The 22,070-nt window shown below is 45.7% G+C and overlaps 1 protein-coding gene across 4 annotated transcripts; it reads right to left on the bottom strand.

Annotated features, from left to right (window-relative positions):
- Positions 1–1,629: 1,629 nt before the first annotated feature.
- Positions 1,630–22,070, bottom strand: LOC116956548 (tumor necrosis factor receptor superfamily member 4-like). Of its 4 annotated transcripts, XM_076054477.1 has the most exons (12): positions 21,635–22,068; positions 18,520–18,961; positions 16,666–16,897; positions 14,655–14,757; positions 13,829–13,954; positions 12,897–12,945; positions 9,790–9,893; positions 8,796–8,886; positions 8,468–8,520; positions 5,349–5,433; positions 5,032–5,084; positions 1,630–4,910 (listed from the first exon to the last, which is right to left on the bottom strand). In XM_076054477.1, the coding sequence occupies exons 3-12, from the start codon at positions 16,690–16,692 to the stop codon at positions 4,648–4,650; spliced, it is 954 nt and encodes a 317-aa protein (XP_075910592.1). In that variant the 5' UTR covers positions 16,693–16,897; positions 18,520–18,961; positions 21,635–22,068; the 3' UTR covers positions 1,630–4,647. The 4 variants fall into 4 exon arrangements, with proteins under 4 accessions (XP_075910592.1, XP_075910594.1, XP_075910593.1 ...); XM_076054479.1 differs by lacking the exon at positions 5,032–5,084 and having other exon boundaries at positions 21,635–22,070; XM_076054478.1 differs by lacking the exon at positions 18,520–18,961.

The following is a 22,070-nucleotide window of genomic DNA, read 5'->3' on the forward strand; positions in this document are numbered from 1 at the left end:
TGTGTACAGTCTGGGAAGTACCCTCATGCCAAATTTCAAGTTTATTGCATGTCGGGAAGTATGCTAAACATTTCGAACAGACACACATTGTCACAAATTTCCCTTTTTAATATATATAGATAGATGAACTCCCCTTCTCGAACCTCCACTCACCCCACTCTCTCAGTCCAATCCTCATCCTCCTGCACCAACGGTTCTCGAACTCCGTCTCAACCCTCCCCACATGTCCCCCGACTTTTTCGGTTCTTATTCTCTCCTCCGATCCCTTTGAATCTTGCCTCCCGACAAATCGCTTCGGTGGCCTCGGTCTATTTCCTGGTAGTCTGTTGCTTGGCTTCGGGTGAGTGATCTGGAATGTGGGTCATTGCACATTGAGAGCTCGGGTTGAGCAAAACAACAACAACAAAAACCCATTGCACCACGACAGTATTGCAAACACAGTCGAGGTAAGGGGTTAATAACGTTGTTTTTTTTCCTCCTCCGCACATCATTGCAGGACGAGACATCACGGCTGTGAAATCCCCCTCGGAAAATTATACAGCTTGCGATGCTCAAACAGTCTTCCTTAAAATATCGTTTGTTTGGTGTCGGTGTTGCGAAGAGACGGGCACACAGGTGGAATTTATTAAGAGCTGCAAAAGTTTGGGGTACCACTACTTGAAAAATATACTGTACCATTGAAAATTAGTTTAATGTTTGGTTCGATATAGAACATCTTTTCACACCATCAATAGGTAAACTCCCCCTCCCCCCCGCGCCAACCGGCATGTTCACCCGCATGTACACCACCTCTACACCGTTCATCATGCTAAGTCGGCCAATTAAATGCAAATTTATATGCTAATTCCTTTGTCAAGGCACCTTGTTTCCTCGCACACAGCTTAAAGGTCGCGGTCTGAGCGTGACTGTGTTTCACTCCACCGCTGTCCTCGAGACAGCCTGGTCCCTTCACCTGATGAAGGCTGCTTGTGTTGTGGCCGAAACGTCGTGATTTTTGTTGTTTTATTTTTTACCTACGTGACTTTACCGAATAGAACCAAAGAGTATGGGGCTTCGAGAGGGTTCTCGAAGGGAGGCGTGGCCAGGGCGGGCGGGGCCCGGGCACACCGAGGCCCATATAAGAAGCCTCCTCACGAGGTTCGAGGCTGCCCGTATCAAGAATGAAGATGCATCGTGAAGACGCCAAGAATAGATCCGTGTGTAGGTCCCAGCCGGAGGACTCTAGGATAGCGGTAGACGCGTGAGATAGTCCCGCCAAGACAGGAGGCTGTACCTCCCTTGAGTATCTGAGAAGTGTGTGTTAGCTAGAGTAAGTCGGTGGTCACCACCCTATGCGTGATGTAAGAGTTAACTGTTGTGTTCATTAATAAATAAGTGTTGCCTCCCAAGAAGTTGTTTGTGCACCTAATCCGAATCCACTACACATGGGTGACAAACAGCCATCGCCTACATATATACACACATGTAAGAAACTATCCCATAAATCAAGTGCCGCACCGGGAGACGAAAATCGAACCAGCAACCTCCGATTTGAAAGCTCAAATCGTTAACGACTACACCATGCCAGCATCCCAGTAGAGTGTAGTAATGTACTGTATTAGCATTGAAGTAGAAAAAGTTAGACACATATCAGCCAGGAATAGACTTTAATGGTTACACGGAGTAATACATGCTCAATGCGTTGGACATATATACAATGCGTTGATTTGTATGATAATTCACCTTAAAATTCCAACCAAAGTATTCATTGGATTGTAATACCAACCAAAACTTATAAAATACTGTGATTGTTTTTACAGTAATATCGATGTCTTAAATCTAAGCTAGTAACATCAAACTTGTACAATGTCTGCTGATCGTCGTAATGATACATTAGAGCCGCGTGCTCAAGTAAACATCTGCACGTGAGCAGAACTCTGACTCGCGGTTGCCCCTAGCAAGGCAAACACGCTTGCTTATCGACTTATTAATTTTGTTGAAAACGAAAAAAAAAATCCAAAAATAAAGCAACAGACACGAAGAGAGCGGTGGCACCGCGGTGCACAACACAAACGGTAGAAGAGTAGCGGCTGTCTCAACAGCAAACAAGGAATGGGCCTTCCAGGCACAGGCTGAGGAAACCCCAAAGCAGCGTGTGTCAAGGAAAGCCAGAGACTGCACAGGCACTGCTGTAGAACGGGCTAAGGAAAAACCTGTTTAGTATTTATGTATACGTTATGGTTTTTTTTTTAACAGAGCACAAGCTTTGAAATATGTGTGTGTTTTTTCCACTGGATAAAGCTGGCTACTTCCTGCTAGTGATATACAATTTAATGATTGCACCCAGATTTAATTGCACAAGATAATGGTTAAATTTCGATTTAAAGCTTTCGTGACTGCAAGGATTCATCTTCTTTGGTTCTTTCGGTAAAGTCAGGTAGAATGAGAATAAAATAATACATTGATAAAATAAAATAACACAATAATATTCTCACGACGTTTCGGCCACAACACAAGCGGCCTTCATCAGGTGAAGGGGACGAGACTGTCTGGAGGACAGCGCTGTCCTCCGAAACGTCGTGAGAATATTTTTTTATTTTATCAATTTATTATTATATTCTCATTTTACGTGACTTTACCGAAAGAACCAAAGAAGATAAGGTTCTGGCAAATGCCCTTATATGTTTACTATCGTGCAGAATTCCCCCATCACGTTAAATAGCATTACAATCTTGCCTTTGCCTAAGAAGATTTAAATTCAGAGCTACAATCATGTTTTACAGGCTCGATTGAAGTACATCAACAAAGTTATCGCGACAAAAACAACTATCACGTGAAGAATCACATATATTGCAAGTTAAAATAAATACTAAGCAAAAGTTAAAACGTAAATTCCCTGAAGCACATATCGGTTCAGGAAGATTCCTTCTAAATCGATTACAGGACAACATTCTAAATGAGACTATAAAAACACCATTATGATCGTGTTAATATGTAAAGACAAGGATATGTGGTGTTAAATGCAAATGACGTGAGAAAGAATTGACAGCTTCGCATCAAATAGTGATTTCGATGGGAGAGTAACCGTGGAGATTTTTGAAGAGATGGAATTCCAGATGTTTGTGGCTTTAATATAGAAAAATGCTCACAGTTTACACTGAGTTTGATTCTCTGTGCGAGTCTAGGGGTCTCCATGTGAGTCTATGAGTCGCTGTGTGAGTTTCCGTGCGTCCAGGGGTATCTGCGTGAGTCCTTGGGCCTATGAGTGAGTCTATGGGTCTCTGTGTGAGTCTATGGGTCTCTGAGTGAGTCTATGGGTCTCTGTGTGAGTCTATGGGTCTCTGAGTGAGTCTATGGGTCTCTGAGTGAGTCTATGGTTCTCTGTCTGAGTCTATGTATCTCTGCGTGAGTCGCTCTGTGAGTCTATGGGTCTGTGTAAGTGTATAGGTATATCTACAAGGCTGGGTCTGCGTGTGAGTAAATGAGTCTATGTCAGTCAAGGTCGAGAGTCGATGTGAGTATATAGGTCCCTATGCGAGCCTATGCGAATCTATGGGTCTCTCTGCGAGTCTATGAGTCTATGTGTGAGTCTAAGCGTCTCTGTGTGAGTCTAAGCGTCTCTGTGTGAGTCTAAGGGTCTCATTGTGAGTCTATGTGTGTTTGGTCCTCGGTACAGTGTACGTTAGTGTTGTGCCGCATTTAAGATTTGAGGAATTTGTTCCTGAATAAACGCTTTGTGTAGGTAAATGAAATACATACACACATACTGTTTAATCAGAAAATGGGATCTATATTGAAAAATAAGGTTATTAATGATAATAATCAGAATATTGCAGTGCTACGTATCGTCCAGTGCTTCTTTATGGATGTAAAAGGAGACACCACAAATTGAACCAAAAGCAACAGAAATGTATTTTTTTTAGAAGGAAAAGAGATTGTGGACAGACAAGATGGGAAAGGAACGTTCGATTTCATGGACATTTTATTAAAAAAACGAAGACATATTTTGACTGGGGACGTTACAGGCACCACAAAGAAGCCGTGGAAGGCTTCCGGCAAAGTTGCGCAAGATATGTGAATAATTTGGAATGCATCTGGGAGAATGTCTTGCAAAGTTCTTGAGTATAAATGTCATGGGCAGAGCTAAATGGAAGGAAGGTCACGATCGCCGATGTCTTGGCTCACAGAGGCAGGTAATGGACTGGGTTATGCGCGCGTGTGTGTTGTGTGTGTGTTGAAGGTGAACTTGACCCGATGAGTCTGTCCAAGTTGAAAGTCAAAAACCCTGTCCAGAGTTGTCTCGTATTGAACCAATGCTGCTGAAGTTAAGCAAACCCAGAAGGCCGTGCGGCTGATAGGACATATAAACAAAAATGCTCACGTATTTATCTGCAGGGAAAAAAATTGTAAAGGATATTATTTCGTGTGCTTATCTATTTGTTACTTATATTCTCCACAACAATGCTAATGCGTATTGTGTTAGCTGATGATAACCTTACAAGAACTGTAGAGAAGCTCTATCATGAAGCCAGATGTATCTCAGTGTTCACGCCTCTTAACAGGCCTCAGGTATTGAGGCCTTTATAAAGACTCGGAGGGGTCTGACAACAGGGCTGATATCCGTTTGTCTCAGATTAATTTCCACTGTACACACACTCACACGACGATTTATTCGATGTCATTGCAAGCATTCAGCATTGACTGAACTTCGTCTGGGCGTTGCAGGGTTGCTAAGGAGCCTTGGGTGGAAAAATTATCCATGGCACTGGAGTCGCTCAGAGGGGCATCCTTGTGTTGAACGGAAGCACGGCGGGAATGGAGCAACATCAGCACCATCAGCACCATCAGCACAGCAACCCAGAGGGAGAGACTCACTGCTGCTCCTGCAGCTATCGCTGCATGTGCTTTGCCATTTGCAGATACATCTGGGCCTGGTTAACCACACACACACACACATTAATTAAGTACACCCGGAGAAGTACCGATGAAGAACATGTACATCATCACTTGTTGTTACTAAACCACTGCCGTGTGCACGTAGAATCATCGTACCGCTGCAGACGGCGTCGCTGGCGTTCGTACACGGAGACAGCTCTCGTTCACAGCTTCACAAAGACACAGACACCCGCGCACGGCCAACAGTTTCAGAAGACGTGTAAGATAATTTCACCGTCAGGTGACATCTTGAGGGCGACTTTGAATTCTTCGCCGCAATCTGTGACCACGGAGAGTGGCAGAGGTGGTGCAGACCCCCAACCAAAAGTCGTTTTACGGGTGACTCCGTCAGTCAACCTTTCACATTCTTACCACGGCGTGCGGTTAGCACCGGGGAACGGGAGGCGTCGCAAAGTGTCCTGCACTGGACCCACCGTGTGCAATTTTTGCAGGGGGACCCGGAACGGTCACGAAACGTGCCTGGAGGACATTCGGTGCACTTGGTGACCTTTGAGAAACCTGAAGGGTGGGGAGAGGGGTAAGACGGTGTTAACTCAGACCATCGTCTATAACAGGGGTCGGGAACCTATGGCTCGCGAGCCAGATGTGGCTCTTTTGATGATTGCATATGGCTCGCAGATAAAACAAAATATTCTCACTTGTTTTAATCCATCCATCGATTTTTCACTGCGCATGTCCTGTTCAGGGCTGCAGGAGCAATTGTCCATTATTTTAATTGGATGATACTGGCCTACGTTTGCCATTGCTGGGTAAAACAGGTAAACGCCCCCTTTTGAATCAGTCTGAGACTGCGTCTGCTCGGTCATTAGCTCAAAGCTAACCCTTCGACGAAGAAGATGGCGAAAAGAAAAAAAGACGACGAGTATCGTACATTTCAGGACGAATGGACCGAAGAATTCGCCTTTGTGGAGAGAGCGGGTTCTGCGGTGTGTCTAATTTGCAATGACAAAATTACATCGTTGAAACGGTCGAATGTAAAGCGGCACTTCGACACGCGCCACGCTACCTTTGCATCAAAATACCCTGCGGGAGACAGCAGAAAGAAAGCGTGCCAAGAGCTTCTGAGCAGGGTGCAAGCTAGCCAGCAGCAACTCCGCGTATGGACCCGGCAAGGTGACTATAATTCGGCTAGCTTTGCTGGTTCTTTAGCAATAGTGAGGAACGGAAAACCATTCACAGATGGCGAGTATGCTAAAACGTTCATGCTGGATGTAGCCAATGAACTTTTTGATGATCTTCCGAACAAAGACAAGATAATCAAACGGACACAAGACATGCCTCTGTCGGCAAGAACTGTTCATGATCGTACCATCGTGATGGCAAACAAAGTGGAGGAAACGCAAGTGAAGGACATAAATGCAGCGCCGTTCTTTTCTCTGGCTTTGGATGAGTCAACAGACGTGAGCCATTTGTCACAGTTCAGCGTGATTGCAAGATATGCTGTTGGTGACACACTGCGCGAAGAAAGTCTTGCTGTTCTGCTATTAAAAGGGTCCACAAGAGGTGAGGATTTTTTCAAGTCTTTCATGGAGTTTGCTCAAGAAAAAAGTCTACCTATGGATAAACTTCTCTCAGTGTGTACTGATGGTGCTCCGTGTATGGTGGGGAAAAACAAAGCATTTGTGGCGCTTCTCTGTGAACATGAAAATAGACCCATCCTAAGTTTCCATTGCATTATACACCAGGAGGCACTTTGTGCTCAGATGTGTGACAGGCAGTTTGGCGAAGTGATGTCGCTGGTCATTCGTGTGATCAATTTTATTGTTGCCCGAGCCTTAAATGATCGCCAGTTTAAAACACTGCTGGATGAAGTTGTAAATAACTATCCTGGTCTGCTTTTGCACAGCAATGTGCGTTGGTTGTCAAGAGGGAAGGTGCTTAGCCGTTTTGCGGCTTGCCTGAACGAAATCCGGACTTTCCTTGAAATGAAAGGCGTCGGGCATCCTGAGCTAGCCGACACCGAGTGGCTCCTCAAGTTTTACTATCTCGTAGATCTGACTGAACATCTGAACCAGCTCAACGTGAAAATGCAAGGCATTGGAAATACAGTGTTATCCCTTCAACAAGCTGTATTTGCTTTTGAAAACAAGCTGGAGCTTTTCATCACGGATCTTGAAACAGGTCGTTTACTACATTTTGAAAAACTGAGCCAATTTAAAGATGCATGCACAGCAAGTGAGCCCATTCAAAACCTTGATCTCCACCAGCTAGCTGGCTGCACATCCAGTCTCCTACAGTCCTTCAAAGCACGCTTTGGAGAATTTCGTGAGCACACTCGTCTTTTTAAGTTCATCACCCATCCAAACGAGTGTTCACTGAACACAGCCGACCTGAATTACATCCCTGGTGTCTCCGTCAGAGATTTTGAAGCAGAAGTGGCTGACCTGAAGGCCTCAGACATGTGGGTGAATAAGTTCAAGTCACTGAATGAAGATTTGGAAAGAATCACACGACAGAAAGCGGAGTTGGCGAGCAAGCACATGTGGACAGAAATGAAAAAACTCCAACCCGAAGACCAGCTGATTCTCAAAACTTGGAACGCGCTTCCTGTCACATACCACACACTGCAGCGTGTGAGTATTGCTGTATTGACCATGTTTGGATCTACGTATGCATGTGAGCAGTCATTCTCACATCTTAAAAACATCAAGTCCAACCTACGATCACGTTTAACGGATGAAAGCCTCAACGCTTGCATGAAGCTTAACCTCACCAAGTACCAACCCGACTACAAAGACATCAGCAAATCCATGCAGCACCAGAAGTCGCATTAATGGTGAGTGTTATAACAACATTATTTAAAAGAATAAATTCAGAGGCTTATTATACTGACATTTAGTTGAATTCACTTTTAAAATATATTATATGGCTCTCACTGAAATAAATTTCCACATTTTTTGCTTTCATGGCTCTCTTAGTCAAAAAGGTTCCCGACCCCTGGTCTATAAACTAAACAAATGTTTTTTTTTATTTTACCAGATGAGCTATTATGTAGCTGATTTTCAGAAGTGACCTGGCTATCACAAATTGAATCTCAGCATTCACGATTTCACCTCGTATACAGGAGGTCCTGGGTTCGATCCCGACCCTGATGCCTGCTGTATATTTGGAGTTTGCATGTTCTCCCCATGCTCGAGTGGATGTTACTCTGGGTCCTCCGGTTTTCCCCTCCACTTATGGATTCAACGTGCGTTTATAGCATTTGGCTGCTGTAAATTTCCACGTGATAAGCCACTTAATTGGGATATCATTTGTGGCCAGGTCGACGAGGTCTACCGGCATAACTCGGAAAAGATGTGGAATTGTAGAAAATATGGAAAAACTTATAAGTTTCTGGGATTGAATATCAAAGTCAGCATAGCGTGCTGATTCGTAAGTTGAACATCCAGCAAAATGCTCAACGTTTGAAGACTCAGTGAATAATACACACACACATTGATTAAGAACACCCGGAGAAATATCGATGAAGAACATGTACATCATCCCCCTTTTGTTATTAAACCACTGCCGTGTGCACGTAGAATCATCATACCGCTGCAGACGGCGTCGCTGGCGTTCGTACACGGAGACTGCACTCGTTCACAGCTTCACAAAGACACAGACACACGCGCACGCCCAACAGTTTCAGAAGACGTGTAAGATAATTTCACCGTCACCACGAAGTGGCGGTGACATCTCGAGGGCGATTTTGAATTCTTAGCTGCAATCTGTGACCACGGAGAGTGACAGAGGTGGTGCAGTTCCCCAACCAAAGTCGTTTTACGGGTGACTCCGTTCGTCCACCTTTCACATTTTTACCAAGGCGTGCGGTTAGCACTGGGGAAAAGGAGACGTCGCAAAGTGTTCTGCATTGAACCCACCGTGTGCAGTTTCGGCAGCGGGACCCGGGATGGTCACTAAACGTGCCTGGAGGACAGGGGCTGCACGTGGTGACGAAATCCGTAAAGGAACCTGGAGGGTGGGTAGAGAGATGAGACGCTTTTAACTCAGACCATCGTCTCTACATTTTATTTTACCAGGTAAGGCCCACTGAGCTACAATATAGCTGTTTTTCAGAAGTGACCTGGCTATCATAAATGAAAACTCAACATTAACTACCTCGCCCGGTACACAGGAGGTTGTGGATTCGATCCTGACCCTGGTGCCCGCTGTATATTTGGAGTTTGCATGTTCTTCCCATGGTTGAGTGGATTTTTCTCCGGGTCCTTCAGTTTTTCCCTCCACATTTAGAATCAATGTGCGTTTAGAGGCTGTTGTAAATTTCCACATGATAAGCCACATGATTGGGATATCATTTGTGGCCAGGTCTACGAGGTCTACCGGTATAACTCGGAGCAGATGTGGAATTGAAGAAAATATGGAAAGACTTTTAAGTGTCTGGGATTGAAGATCAAAGTCAGCATAGTGTGCTTATTCATAAGTTGAACATCCAGGAAAATACTTAACGTTTGAAGACCTCAAGAAAAATCACGGCAAAGAGGCCCCTTTGTCTGCATAACTCCACACCACTGATCACCCAAGACACCTTGATCAGCAAGATATTCAATCATGTTTTGTCTAATTATTTGTATTTATTATTAGTTTAAATTTGGAAAACTTATAATATATGTAATCACGCATTTTTTCCCCAGACATGTCGGCTAGGAACGCGACCCCTGATTGTAACATGGGAAATTATAGTTTGCCTTATGAAATAATTTTGAGTTCAGTAGCATTTCCAAGGAACACATTCATTACGTTTAGCGGGGGGGGGGGGGGGGGGGAGATTCCAGTATTGTGCTTGTACCACATTCGTGACATGTGCGTGCTTTTATGGTGAACCGATGAGGACGGTGATGAAGATTGGTTTCTCACATTCGTTCAGAGTCTCCATGCCCGCTGGGCATTTTGGACAGCACCAGAACAAGGTGCCCTGCTTTGCAAATTTCGAGATGTTCTCGTCCTTCTCACAGCCACACCTGTGGCGAGTTAAAGAGACACAACCAGGGGGCATGAGTGCCGAACGGCTTGGATACTTCTATAGACTGCGTAAGCCGATAAGATGGCATGTATAGACTATTAGCGAGCACCTATTAAGTGCGGCACGGCATATTATAGCTACACACACACAAAAACGCGTGCTCACACACATACATGCACATATATGTTCTCACAAAATTAGAATTTACTAGCGGTAAGTACCTGGCGTTGCCCGGGTGAAAAAGACAGACACACATCGACTTACACACACTTTCTATAAACATGAGTTTAGTGGAAGAAGCAAGGAACAGAAATATGTCAGCACACAAACATTATGATTGTAATATTAGCAAGGTGATTATTGAAAAAATAGGTTGCTATGAAGGTGATTTGACACCAAAGAAATGAATGCAGACCAAGTTAATAATCAAATAATAGTTGTGAGCACACAGACGGAAATACGTGAATATTTTGAAGGTGATAATAAAAATACCAGGTTTCTGTGTACAAGAGATGAGCAAACGAAGCATGGAATACAAGAATTAGTTGTCTGCAAACATACATGATTAATGTACATTGATTGTATCTTTCGGTAAAGTCACGCAGATAGAAAAATAATGAAAAGTGTAAAAAATATCACACAATACCATACAAAAACAAGAACCGCCATTCAGCACGAAGTGGCGGTGATGTCAACACGATGCTTTGTGGTAGGTTATGTGCACCTTGAGGCCAGGTGAAGTGTCGAACGCCCGCTGGCAGGAGGTGACGGGGCAGACCCAGATGCCACAGGTCGACTGAGACGACTGGTTGATGCACCACCTGTGCCCCCTACTGTGCCAACCTGCTGTGCTTTAGCCACCCGGCGCTTCGCTCGTTGTGAGCGTCACTCCTCCGCCCCCTGTTGTTGATGAAGGACGACTGCCTCCAACTGGCCAGTAGCGTGCTTCACGAGCCTCCTCCACAGAGGCCGATCTTGAGACTACTGGTAGCAGTCATTGGCAAGTCCACTCAGCTGCACATCCTCCTGTAGCACATCACTCCATCTCTTGTCTAGCCCGTGCTGCGCCCGTTTAGCCCCCACGATCCGGTCGAACAAAAGCTGTTTCAGCATGCGGTGGCTGGGCATGCGGGCTACATGGGCCAACCAACGCAGCCTTGCCTGCCGGAGGAGCTCACCGATGAGACTTTGTCCACATCTTTAAAGGATTTGTGAGCTCCTCACAATCCAGCGTGGTTAGACACCGGATGGATCGTAAGCAGCCCAGCCTAAATGTTTGTAACTAGTGAAGATGTTCCATTAGGGGGATCCACGTTTCGCATGCGTAGAGAAGGGCGGGAATGACTGTGGCCGAGAAGACCTGAAGCTTCGTGTGGAGCGACAGACCAGGTAGCTTGCACACAGCGTAACACAACCGATGAAAAAATTAATGCCGCTGGACTGATTCGGAGTGAGACCTCTGCTGTTAAACCGGAGCCGGTCATGAGCACTCTGCCCAGGTATGGGGAACTCTCCACTCTCTCCACAACCGGCCCATCACCAATTGGGAGTTGTGGGGGTGGAGTGTCCGATGGTACAAAACACCCAGGCAGGTGCTTAATTTTGGTGGGGCTGATGGCAAAGCCCCACCTCTTAGTGGCAAGCTCCTGGTTCAGCAGCAGCGCCTCCAACTCGTCCTCTGAGTGAGCAGCAATTAACATATCATGGGCATACATAACATCCCTTGACCGCATCCGGGCATCGATCAGCCTCCCATTGTATCTGTAGCAGATTGAAGGCTTCACGAAGTACGTGGTAAAAATAGATGTAAAATCATGTGGGAGCCAGAGGACATCCCTGTCGCACCCGAAGGTGTAGAGGGAATGTCTCCGACTCACGACCATGTAGTTTTACCCAGGCGGCAAAGAATATGAAATCCTGCAGTGACGAAAGCCATAAGTGAAGATAAGTAATGCAATAATAGGAAGGTGATATTTTCCAAAATAGGTGTATTTGAAGGTGAGTTGACAAAATAATAAAGATGAAAGTAATGGCCAAAGATATAAGCCAAAAATATTAGGTGTACGATTTGTATGGTGTGTATGGCATTGTGACAAATGCAAAATGTGTGAAAATGTTTGTAGCTACGTGACGTAAGAGAAAGAGGCAAACGAATATGAAATCCTGCAGTCACGAAAGCTGTAAGTGAAGATAAGTAACGCAATAATAGGAATGTGATATTTGCATAAAGAGGTGTATTTGAACGCGAGTTGACACAATAATAAAGATGCAAGTAATGGGCAAGTTACGAACAAAAAAACTATAATAGAATATTTCCAAGGTGATGAATAAAAGCAACAGTTTTGTACACACGTGATTGTTGCGTACAAAGCAAGGAATGTTGTGCGCACCATAGCCGTGGTTAGGCCCAGTCCCGTGCGGAGCCCCCGTCCTGGCCTACATTGCCGCGCCGGTGGAGGTGGCATATTGCCAGGCTGGGAGCTGGGCCACTACCCCACCCCCACCACCCCCACCACAATCCCCCCGCCCCGTGCAACAATAATGCTATAATATTACTATCTAGACTCTGCAGTATTAACTGCACGCATCGTGTTGGGGGGGGGGGGGCGAAGAGGACATCACACTGTTAAGAAATAGCCGCGGCGTTGTGTGTTTTGGTAATTGCGTGTTAAACGCATAAAAGAAAATGTCCCCCGTGAGCTGGACCGAACGCGCATCATTTGGTATGGTCCACCGTCCCCCCCCACCCAAATGGCGTGAGTTGGTACGGTCGATGTCGCGCAATAAATAAATAAATAAAGCGGAATCACACTGAATCGCTAATGCAACTAATTTAAAGTTGACGGACGCGAAAAAAAATAACCTATGCCAAGCACGGGGCTTACTGCGTGCTGCCTGGCAAATTTTTTTAGACATGTACCCCACCGTTCGAGAGCCAAATTCCTCGCAAGCGCGCGTGCCCATAAACTTTTATATATAAAAATATGATGATGATACGTACCTTGCGTTCCGAGTACGTGTGCAGCCCTCTTTCTTCACCTGGCGAAACGCTACAAACGACACAGGCATTTTTCTTAAAGCATAGAGTGTAAGTTTTAAGATTAATAATTAATTTATTGGGCTAGATTGAGCTGGTCAAATGTCAATTAGAGGTATGCATGCTCCACCAACTGGACACAGCCAAACAGGCCAAATTTTCATTTGGGGCACGAATACCGAAAGATTTACACAAATTATAGAAATTGTAAGTCCGCCATCACTCTGACACGGCTGCACATGTGGCACAAGGTGTTAAGTAGGGGTCTGAAATAAGCCCCCCCCCCCACCTCATAAAAAACTCACATCAGGGTGCAATAAATGTCACGCCTCGGTACGATGGCTGCTTAGTAGTCTAAAGGATTTGACGTGGATGGGAAAGGCAATGCTGTGAATCCTGATTGTATTATTTGTGTTTTAAGGTATTTTTGCTTGCTTGATGGTCGTATGAGTAAATGTGACTGGTTATTGTGAGTTTGTCCTTGTTTCTTTGGTAATGACATTGATTTGGGCTATGCGATGTCTATTTGTGATGGAGCATCATGTCATACTGTGTAATAGTGGTACATCCTTGATGGTTTCAGTCACCATGTATTGATGTCCCTGCAATGAGTGTATTGTAACTCTCATAGGTGTTGAGCCTCGTGTTCAATCACTTCATTCCACTCGATAAAGGTTACAGTCACTGTGAATATGGGGTGGTTACGTCGATTGACGACAGCCTATAACCCAAGCGTCATGGTGAGGTTATTCGAAGGTGGTTTAATTGCGGGAGGATCGCACTGAAGACCTAGATGTAAAATACACGGCCCACCATTGCTAATAACCACATGATACACTATTGTAAAATTAATAACATGGCGTGTGTCAAACTCGGATGAACTATTGTAAATTCACCTGGAATGCAGCGCGTGCAGTATTCGCATCTGGGGTAGATGTTGTACTCCGAGTTGTAGGTGCCCTCAGGGCACGGCTGGCAGTCAGTCGGCTTGTCCGCGGTGCACCAGGCGGATCGAAAGTGTCCTGTCACCCAATCGCGAACACAAGCACTCGTGTAAAATGACGTCTGTTAGCTCCTGTTCATTTTTACAACTTGGTACACTGTGCAAGGCTACTCGACGGATAGCAACGATTGGCTACACACGGTGTGAAAACTGTTCAACACCCATGGAAGATTGTTCAAGATAGGGTACCCATGTTAATCTGAGCCTACAGAGAACTAGCATTAGTCAACAAAAACGTCAATATCCACAGCACCTAAATTCAATCGCATCATAAGACCCAATACAATAATAATTTTAAAAAATGAACATTAGAGCTTGTTGTCGAGGTTAATGCGTTGATGTTGGGGGTTTTCAACATGCAGAAAGAGACATTGGGGAAGGGGAGGATGCCCAGAAGATTTGAGGTATCAAGGGCCGACGGTAGAGTGTCAGATGGGCTACCATTCATTAGCATTAGGCCGTGGCCAGGAAGTTTTTTTTAATAAGGGTTTCACTAAAAATGCTTGCTGACAATGCAAGAAGGGGAGTACATTTTGCGCGAGAGGGAGAGGAATGCAATTTGGAAATTGGCCACTTAAGCATTGGTGTGTACCGCAGTTAATGGTGCTGTAGCGTTGATGATTCCCCCACCTCCATTTATCACGGTTGGCTATGTATGGTGCGAAAGAAGTTCAACATTCATGATCGGTTTTGTTTCTAAAATTATTTAGATTTCTTACCAGAAGAACATTGATCACAGCAGAGGCCATTCAGTTCATATTGCGTGGAGCGATTGCAAAATCCTTGTGACGTATGCACTCCTCCAATCAAGACACACAGCGCCTGGTTTGAGAGCACACACAACGCGTACACGCAGACATAAACATAAATGGTGGTGACGTCACCATGGTGCATGTGCCAGGCCAGGTGCACTTTGGGGCCACGGGAATTGTCAACGTCTCGCTGACAGGAGGTCACGGGCCAGACCTAGGTGCCATGGGTTGACTGAGATGATTGGAAGATGCACCAGCTGTGCCCCATACTGTGCCAAATAGATGCATTTTAGCCGCCTGGCGCTCTGCTCTATGTGCGCGTCACTTCTCTGCCTTCCGTTGTTGTTGGAGGGCGACTGCCTCCAACTGCCCAGCAGCGTCCTTCACGAACTTCCTGTTCCACAGAAGATTATTTTGACACCGCTGGTACTAGTCTTCGGCAAGTTACCAGCACCACGCCCAGCTGCCTTTGTATCCCGAGTGGTGATGCTTAAAAATTACACCAGGTACTTATTTGAGGCTTAGTTGACCTAGGTGAGGCCCAGGACCGGTTCAGATAATCTTTACTCGTGTTGACCATGAGCGGGAATCGAAACTTTTTATTTTACCAGGTAAGGCCCATCTATATATATAAAAGTCAAAAATTGCGTGTGGGATTTTGGCGGGGGTTGTGTGTGGGTTTGTGTGTAGTCACGTGCTTGGCTCTCCAACGGTGGGGTTTACGTAAACAATTAATAGCCAGGTACCACGCCGTAAGCCCCGCGGTGCGCCCAGCGCTATTCCTTTTTCACATCCGCCAACTTTAAATACGTTTAATTAGCGATTTAGTGCGATTTTTGTGGACTTTCCATTTATTTATTTATGACGCGTGCACGACCATACCAACTCACGCGCCATTGGTGGGAGGGACGGCCCATGCCAAGACGCACGCCTTCAGTTGGAGTGAGGGGGACATTTTCTCTCGTGTTAAAAATTCTATAAAATACACTAAACGCTGACGTTAATTTTTCACTGATTGATGTCCCTCCCACCCCGATGCGTGCAGTTATTACTACTATACAGTCGCTAGATGCTACCACTATAGGCCGTAGATATTACTGCAGAGCGGCCGGGGAGATCGTGGTTATGTGGGGGTGGGTCAGGGTTAGCAGCCCAGCCCCAGCCTGCCAAGGTGCCACCTCGGCCGGCTGGACAATCTAGGCGAGGCTGGAGGCTCTGCACGGGACTAGGCCTCACCACGCCACTCTGTCAGGTGAGTACTTTGTGCTATACAGTCGATAGATACTGCTATAGAGTCAGCATGTACTACTGTAGTGATAGCAGGTACCACCACAGTCGGTATGCACTGCTGTAATCATAGCAGGTTCCACCACAGTCAGTATGCACTGCTGTAATTATAGCAGGTACCACCACAGTATGCACTGCTGTAATCATAGCAGGTACCACCACAGTATGCACTGCTGTAATCATAGCAGGTACCACCACAGTATGCACTGCTATAATCATAGCAGGTACCACCACAGTATGCACTGCTGTAATCATAGCAGGTACCACCACAGTCAGTACGCACTGCTGTTAGATTTTTAAGAGTAGTTTTGGAATATTTTTAAGACCCGGGCAACGCCGGGTACTTCCCTCTAGTTGACCTATATGGCTCTTTTTCTGAAGCAACCTGGCCACAAATGATCGCTCAACGAAGTGGCTTATCGCGTGGTAATTTAAAGTGGCCAAATAATCTAAACGCACGTTGATTCTATGGAGGGGAAAACTGGAGGTCCCAGAAAAAAATCCACGGGACCACCAGGAGGGTAGTGGGGGGATACACAAACTCCAAATACTGTATACAGCAGGCGCCAGGGTCGGGGTAGAACCCACGCGCTCCGGCTATCCAGGCGAACGAAATAACATCTCGCCACCGCGGCGCCCCAGACGTTCGCCTCGAGCAGCAGTGAAATGTTTATTCTGTTCGTATACTCACAGCTGTGAGGATGGCCGAATACAACATGTTGACTTGATAATTCTGTATTGGATGACACACGCTTGTGCCTTGGAAAGAGTGCCGTGAGTGCCAAGGTAGAAGAACAGTAGCCTTCTGTAACTTGCTGTTTGGATCACGTCCTGCTGAATCCCAGCGTGATAATTATTTTGCTTGTTTGCTCGGCTGAGTTTTGTCTGGACGTTCATTGTAGAATTTGATCAATCTGGGCGCACTAATAAAAGAACGGAAAAAAATCTCAATGTTAGAACATTGTAGCCTGTTGGTGTGTGTGTACACCTGTGGTGTGTGTGTACACCTGTGGTGTGTGTGTACACCTGTGGTGTGTGTGTACACGTTTGTGTGTACACTGTGTGTGTGTGTGTTATGGTGTACGTGTGTGTGGGGAGGGTAGTGGTTAGCGCGCCACGCTAAGAACCCGGCGACCCGAGTTCGATTCCCGCTCCCGGGCAACACCACCACGTGACGATTATCTGAACCGGTCTTGGGCAACCACTAGGTCGACTCAGCCTTAAATGAGTACCTGGTGTGATGTGTAAACATCGCCACTAGGGAGACAAAGGTGGCCGGGTGTGGTGCTGGCCACCCACACCCTCGTTTGCCCTGCCGGCCTTCATAGGTGCTCGCTAACACCACTTTCCCCTACAGGCTATATGGGAGATCCTTGTCTTTGGAGGGGGGAGGGAGAGGTTTGTGTGGATGAGACGGAGAGAGGGAGACAGTGGCGAGTGAGGAGGTGATATAGACTCTACGGGGGATCTCGCCCTGTGGTTTAACATGGGTTGTCAGTGTTACAATTGATGTTTTATTACAAAATGATACAGTAATTTGTATATCTCGTGTTACAAAAGTTGGAACATTTTAGGGCTGAAACATCTCTCACATTTTAACACGGAAGTCAGTGGGAAAACGACGATCGTTTAACATGTATTCACTTAAAGAGCAATTTTCGGGAAGTGATCACGATACTGGCAAGATACTTCGCACGATGTAGCTGCTCACCCCGAGCTCTAAATGCCCTGAGAGTGGCATTGTCTTTGTGCTGTTCGCCTTTTGGCGTTCTATGGTCTAACACTGTTTGAGACGAGGCTCTAAAGAAAGCTGTCTTTGATATGGACCAATCAGATTCAAAGACAATGCATCATACATTACCAGAGCATGATATTTGTTTGCATGTCCACAAATACGCCTGGTTAATGCAGACATGATTCCTTGCAAAGGGGTCGTCCATAAATTACGTCACGAGATTTTGGACGATTTTTGACCCCTCCCCCTCCCTCGTCACACGGCGTCACAAAAAGTCAGCCCCCCCTCAAATATGACGTCACAAAGCTCTGCCCCCCCTCCCCCAACATTTTTTTTTAAACATGCTTCAAATCGCTTTAAACTATTGTCAATGTTGTGCGTATTTAATGTGGCGCTGCACTCTGATGTTGTAGGAGTAAACATTTATTAAAAAGTCTATTTAATTAAGTAGAACGTTTTGATTTAAAGCTTTCGTGACTGCAGGGATTCATATTCTTGGTTCTTTCGGTAAAGTCACGTAGAAGGGAAACAATAAAATAATAAAAATATAAAACAATTAAATTCTCACGACGTTTCGACTGCAACACAAGCAATCATCATCAGGTGTGAAAACCACAGCAAGAAAATTTCCAGTTACTCGTTTCTCAATGACATTTGCTTGCCTACCTTCAATCAACAACATCAATTACTATACCACCGGTCGACCACGGGTAACTTAATACACTCCCTAATAGTTAACGTTACTCTGTGACAATTAAACGCGCAAGTGGCAATGGATATAAAAGCGTGGGGGTTCATGGTCGCTCTTACCTTGTGAAGTTTAAAGCAAATTGGTAGACATCAACATGTTTTGAATGTTCAGCGTTCGTGTTGTCCACCTACGCGGTGTCTTTATTATAGCGGGCAAGGGTCTTCGAAGAAAACAACAGCAGCACCCGTTCGCCACTAAAGAAGCGGTGATGTCACCACGGCGCTTGTGCCAGGCTAGGTGCACTTTGAGGCCACGTGAAGCGTCGAAGGCTCGCCGACAGGAGGTCACGCGACAGACCCCAGGTGTTGTGAGTTGACTTGACTCGGAAGTCTGGCAGATTCACCACCCGTGCCTAGCTACTGACTTACAACAATGACGTCGGGTCTAAGCTACGAGAGGACGCGTCGCAGCGCTTTACGAATCTTGCGAGTGTGTGGAGTTATATCCGAGTGCCACATTAGCTCGTCGATGCTTATATATTGACGTGTTGATGACGGGAACCTAAAAAAAGCCACATTCCGAGGTGCACATTTGTGAACAGTCGGTCACACCCTGACCAAACATGCGTTGAGTGAAGGTCAGGCAAAGTCAATGAAGCTCCTTGAGGATAGTGAAAAATCTAAACTGGGTGCATAGGTGGAGTGGGTGAGTGAGTGAGTGGATAGGTCAGTGAGTGGGTGGGTGAATGGGTGAGTGGATAGGTGAATGCGTGGTTGAGTAGGTAAGTGGGTGGGTGAGTGGGTGGGTGGGTGGGCGAGTGAGCAGGTGAGTAATTGGGTGAGTAGGTGAGTGAGTAGGCGGATGAATGGGTGAGTAGGTGAGTGGGTGAGTGGGTGGGTTAGTAGGTGAGTGGGTGGATAGGTGAGTGAGTGGGTCGGTGAGTAGGTGAGTGAGTGGGTGAGTGGGGTGGTTGAGTGGGTGATTGGATAGGTGAGTGAGTGGGTGAGTAGGTGAGTGGGTGGATGAGTAGGTGAGTGGGTGGATGAGTAGGTTAGTGAGTGGGTGAGTGGGTGTGTGGGTAAGTGGGTGAGTGAATAGATAGGTGAGTGAGTGGGTGGGTGAGTGGTTGGTAGAGTGGATAGGTGAGTGGGTAGGTTAGTAGTTGAGTGAGTAGATGAGTGGGTGGGTGAGTGGTTGGGTGGGTGAGTGGATGGATAGGTGATTGAGTGGGTGGGTGAGTGGGTGAGTAGTTGGGTGAGTGGGTGGATAAGTAGGTGAGTGGGTGGGCGAGTAGGCGAGTTGGTGAGTGGTTATGGAGTGATTGGGTGGGTGAGTATTTGAGTGGATAGGTGAGTGGGTGTGTGAGTAGGTGAGTGAGTGGATGAGTGAGTGGGTAGGTGAGTGGGTGCGTGAGGGGTACGTGAGTAGGTAAGTGGGTGGGTGAGTAGGTGGGTAGTTGGGAGAGTGGGTAGTTGATTGAGTGGGTGGCGTGGATATCTTTACGATATCTATCCCATAGATATACTTGCTCAACTTGAGCTATTGATATTTTGATAAGTGCATTCCCTTTGTACTGTTTATCCTTGGGCGTTCTCTGGGCTAACACTGGTGGCGAGACAAGGCCATGAAGAAGGATGTCTCTGGTGTAGCCCAATCAGTTTCAAAGACAACGCGTATATTATAAGAGCATGTTTGTATGTTTGCATGTTTTGCCACAAGTGTGTGTGGTTAATAGACTTGATGATGCCTTGCAATAGGTGCGTATCTATTTTGTGTTTGAACATCTTAACACCTGTTTTATTTATAGCAAGGTTAAAAACCTATTATGCATTTTTATAACGTTGATACTGGCAACAAGGTCTTAGATAGGAATTTAGGTTTCACTAATACTGACTAGGGTTGTTTTACTCTATTATGATACTGGGTTTCTCAAGTAAAATGAATCCGTGGTCTGAGCCAAGACTTTAATAACCACTCATAAAAACTTGGCATGAAACTTATACCTGCATAATTATGCGCAGGAATTCAAACACAATTGAGTTTGTATCTTTTGGCAAGACTGCTTGCAAGAGTTTGCCGAAGTTGTGTAATCGCAACACCTTTTTGGATGAGGTGAGTGTTCATGGAGCACTTCACATGAAAACAAAGTCAACCAGCACCATGAACACCCTATACGCTGCACCTATACAAACCAGGTAGCTTCCGCAGGCGAGTCTAGCTAAAACTATCGATGATCTCGAGAACAATAACCAAGTCATGTGCTCTCTTGAAAGCACAGAGCCAGAAATGACGGCCCCTCTATGTTAATCCACGCGGTAGCTTTTATCACGCTTTCGCCTCAGTGCCACTGCACTTTTAAATCTAAATTGAAAACTAATATCTTTGTAACTGCTGTTTATGTTTCGTTTGCTGTCCTTTCTCCGCACCTCCGATTAGCGCGCTTGGCTACGTGCAAAGTTCAACAGAGTAAATAAAGCAGACTTCCTCAAAGGTTATAACAATAGGTTTTCCCCTTTCTGGCAATAAAACAGGCATTGAAATACTCTTAGATTCTTTCGGTAACGTCATGTAGGTATAAAATATACCTAGGTATAACATATACCTACGTGACTTTACCGAAACAACCAAAGAGTATGGATTCCGGCAGTCACAAAAGCTTCAAATGAAGGCGTTAAAATGTTCAAACACAAAACAGAAACCTTTCTCAAGGAATAATGTCTGCATTAACCACACACGGCACTTGTTATGCACGTATGTTGAACTTCTTTCGAACCGTACATAGTCAACCGTGCTGATCGGAGGTTACATCAGCAAAGCAAACAGGCAGACAGTACACCTTCGTATTTTTGTCCGTCTACATAATAAATAAAAGTACTTTCTACACATCCGACGAGCCAAACGGCCTTTTGGGAGCGTGTAATTCCAGCAGCATTGGTTCAACGCAAGCAAACTCTGGATCGGTTTCGACATTGAGTGACTCATCAGGATAGTCAGGCTGGCATGAACCAATGTTGGATGAATGCCATGTGGTTAAAGGCACGTCATACGTATTTCCAGTTACTCGTCTCTCAATGACATTTGCTTGCCTACTTTCAATCAACAACATCAATTACTATACCACCGGTCGACCACGGGTAACTTAATACACTCCCTAATAGTTAACGTTACTCTGTGACAATTAAACGCGCAAGTGGCAATGGATATAAAAGCGTGGGGGTTCATGGTCGCTCTTACCTTGTGAGGTTTAAAACAAATTGGTAGACATCAACATGTTTTGAATGTTCAGCGTTCGTGTTGTCCACCTACGCGGTGTCTTTATTATAGCGGGCAAGGGTCTTCGAAGAAAACAACAGCAGCACCCGTTCGCCACTAAAGAAGCGGTGATGTCACCACGGCGCTTGTGCCAGGCTAGGTGCACTTTGAGGCCACGTGAAGCGTCGAAGGCTCGCCGACAGGAGGTCACGCGACAGACCCCAGATGTTGTGAGTTGACTTGACTCGGAAGTCTGGCAGATTCACCAGCCGTGCCTAGCTACTGACTTACAACAATGACGTCGGGTCTAAGCTACGAGAGGACGCGTCGCAGCGCTTTACGAATCTTGCGAGTGTGTGGAGTTATAGCCAAGTGCCAAATTAGCTCGTCGATGCTTATATATTGACGTGTTGATGAC

This window comes from Petromyzon marinus, chromosome 66, assembly GCF_048934315.1.
Source record: "Petromyzon marinus isolate PM22_M1 ecotype Great Lakes invasive population chromosome 66, UKy_Petmar_22M1.pri1.0, whole genome shotgun sequence".
NCBI classification, from domain to species: Eukaryota; Metazoa; Chordata; class Hyperoartia; order Petromyzontiformes; family Petromyzontidae; genus Petromyzon; species Petromyzon marinus.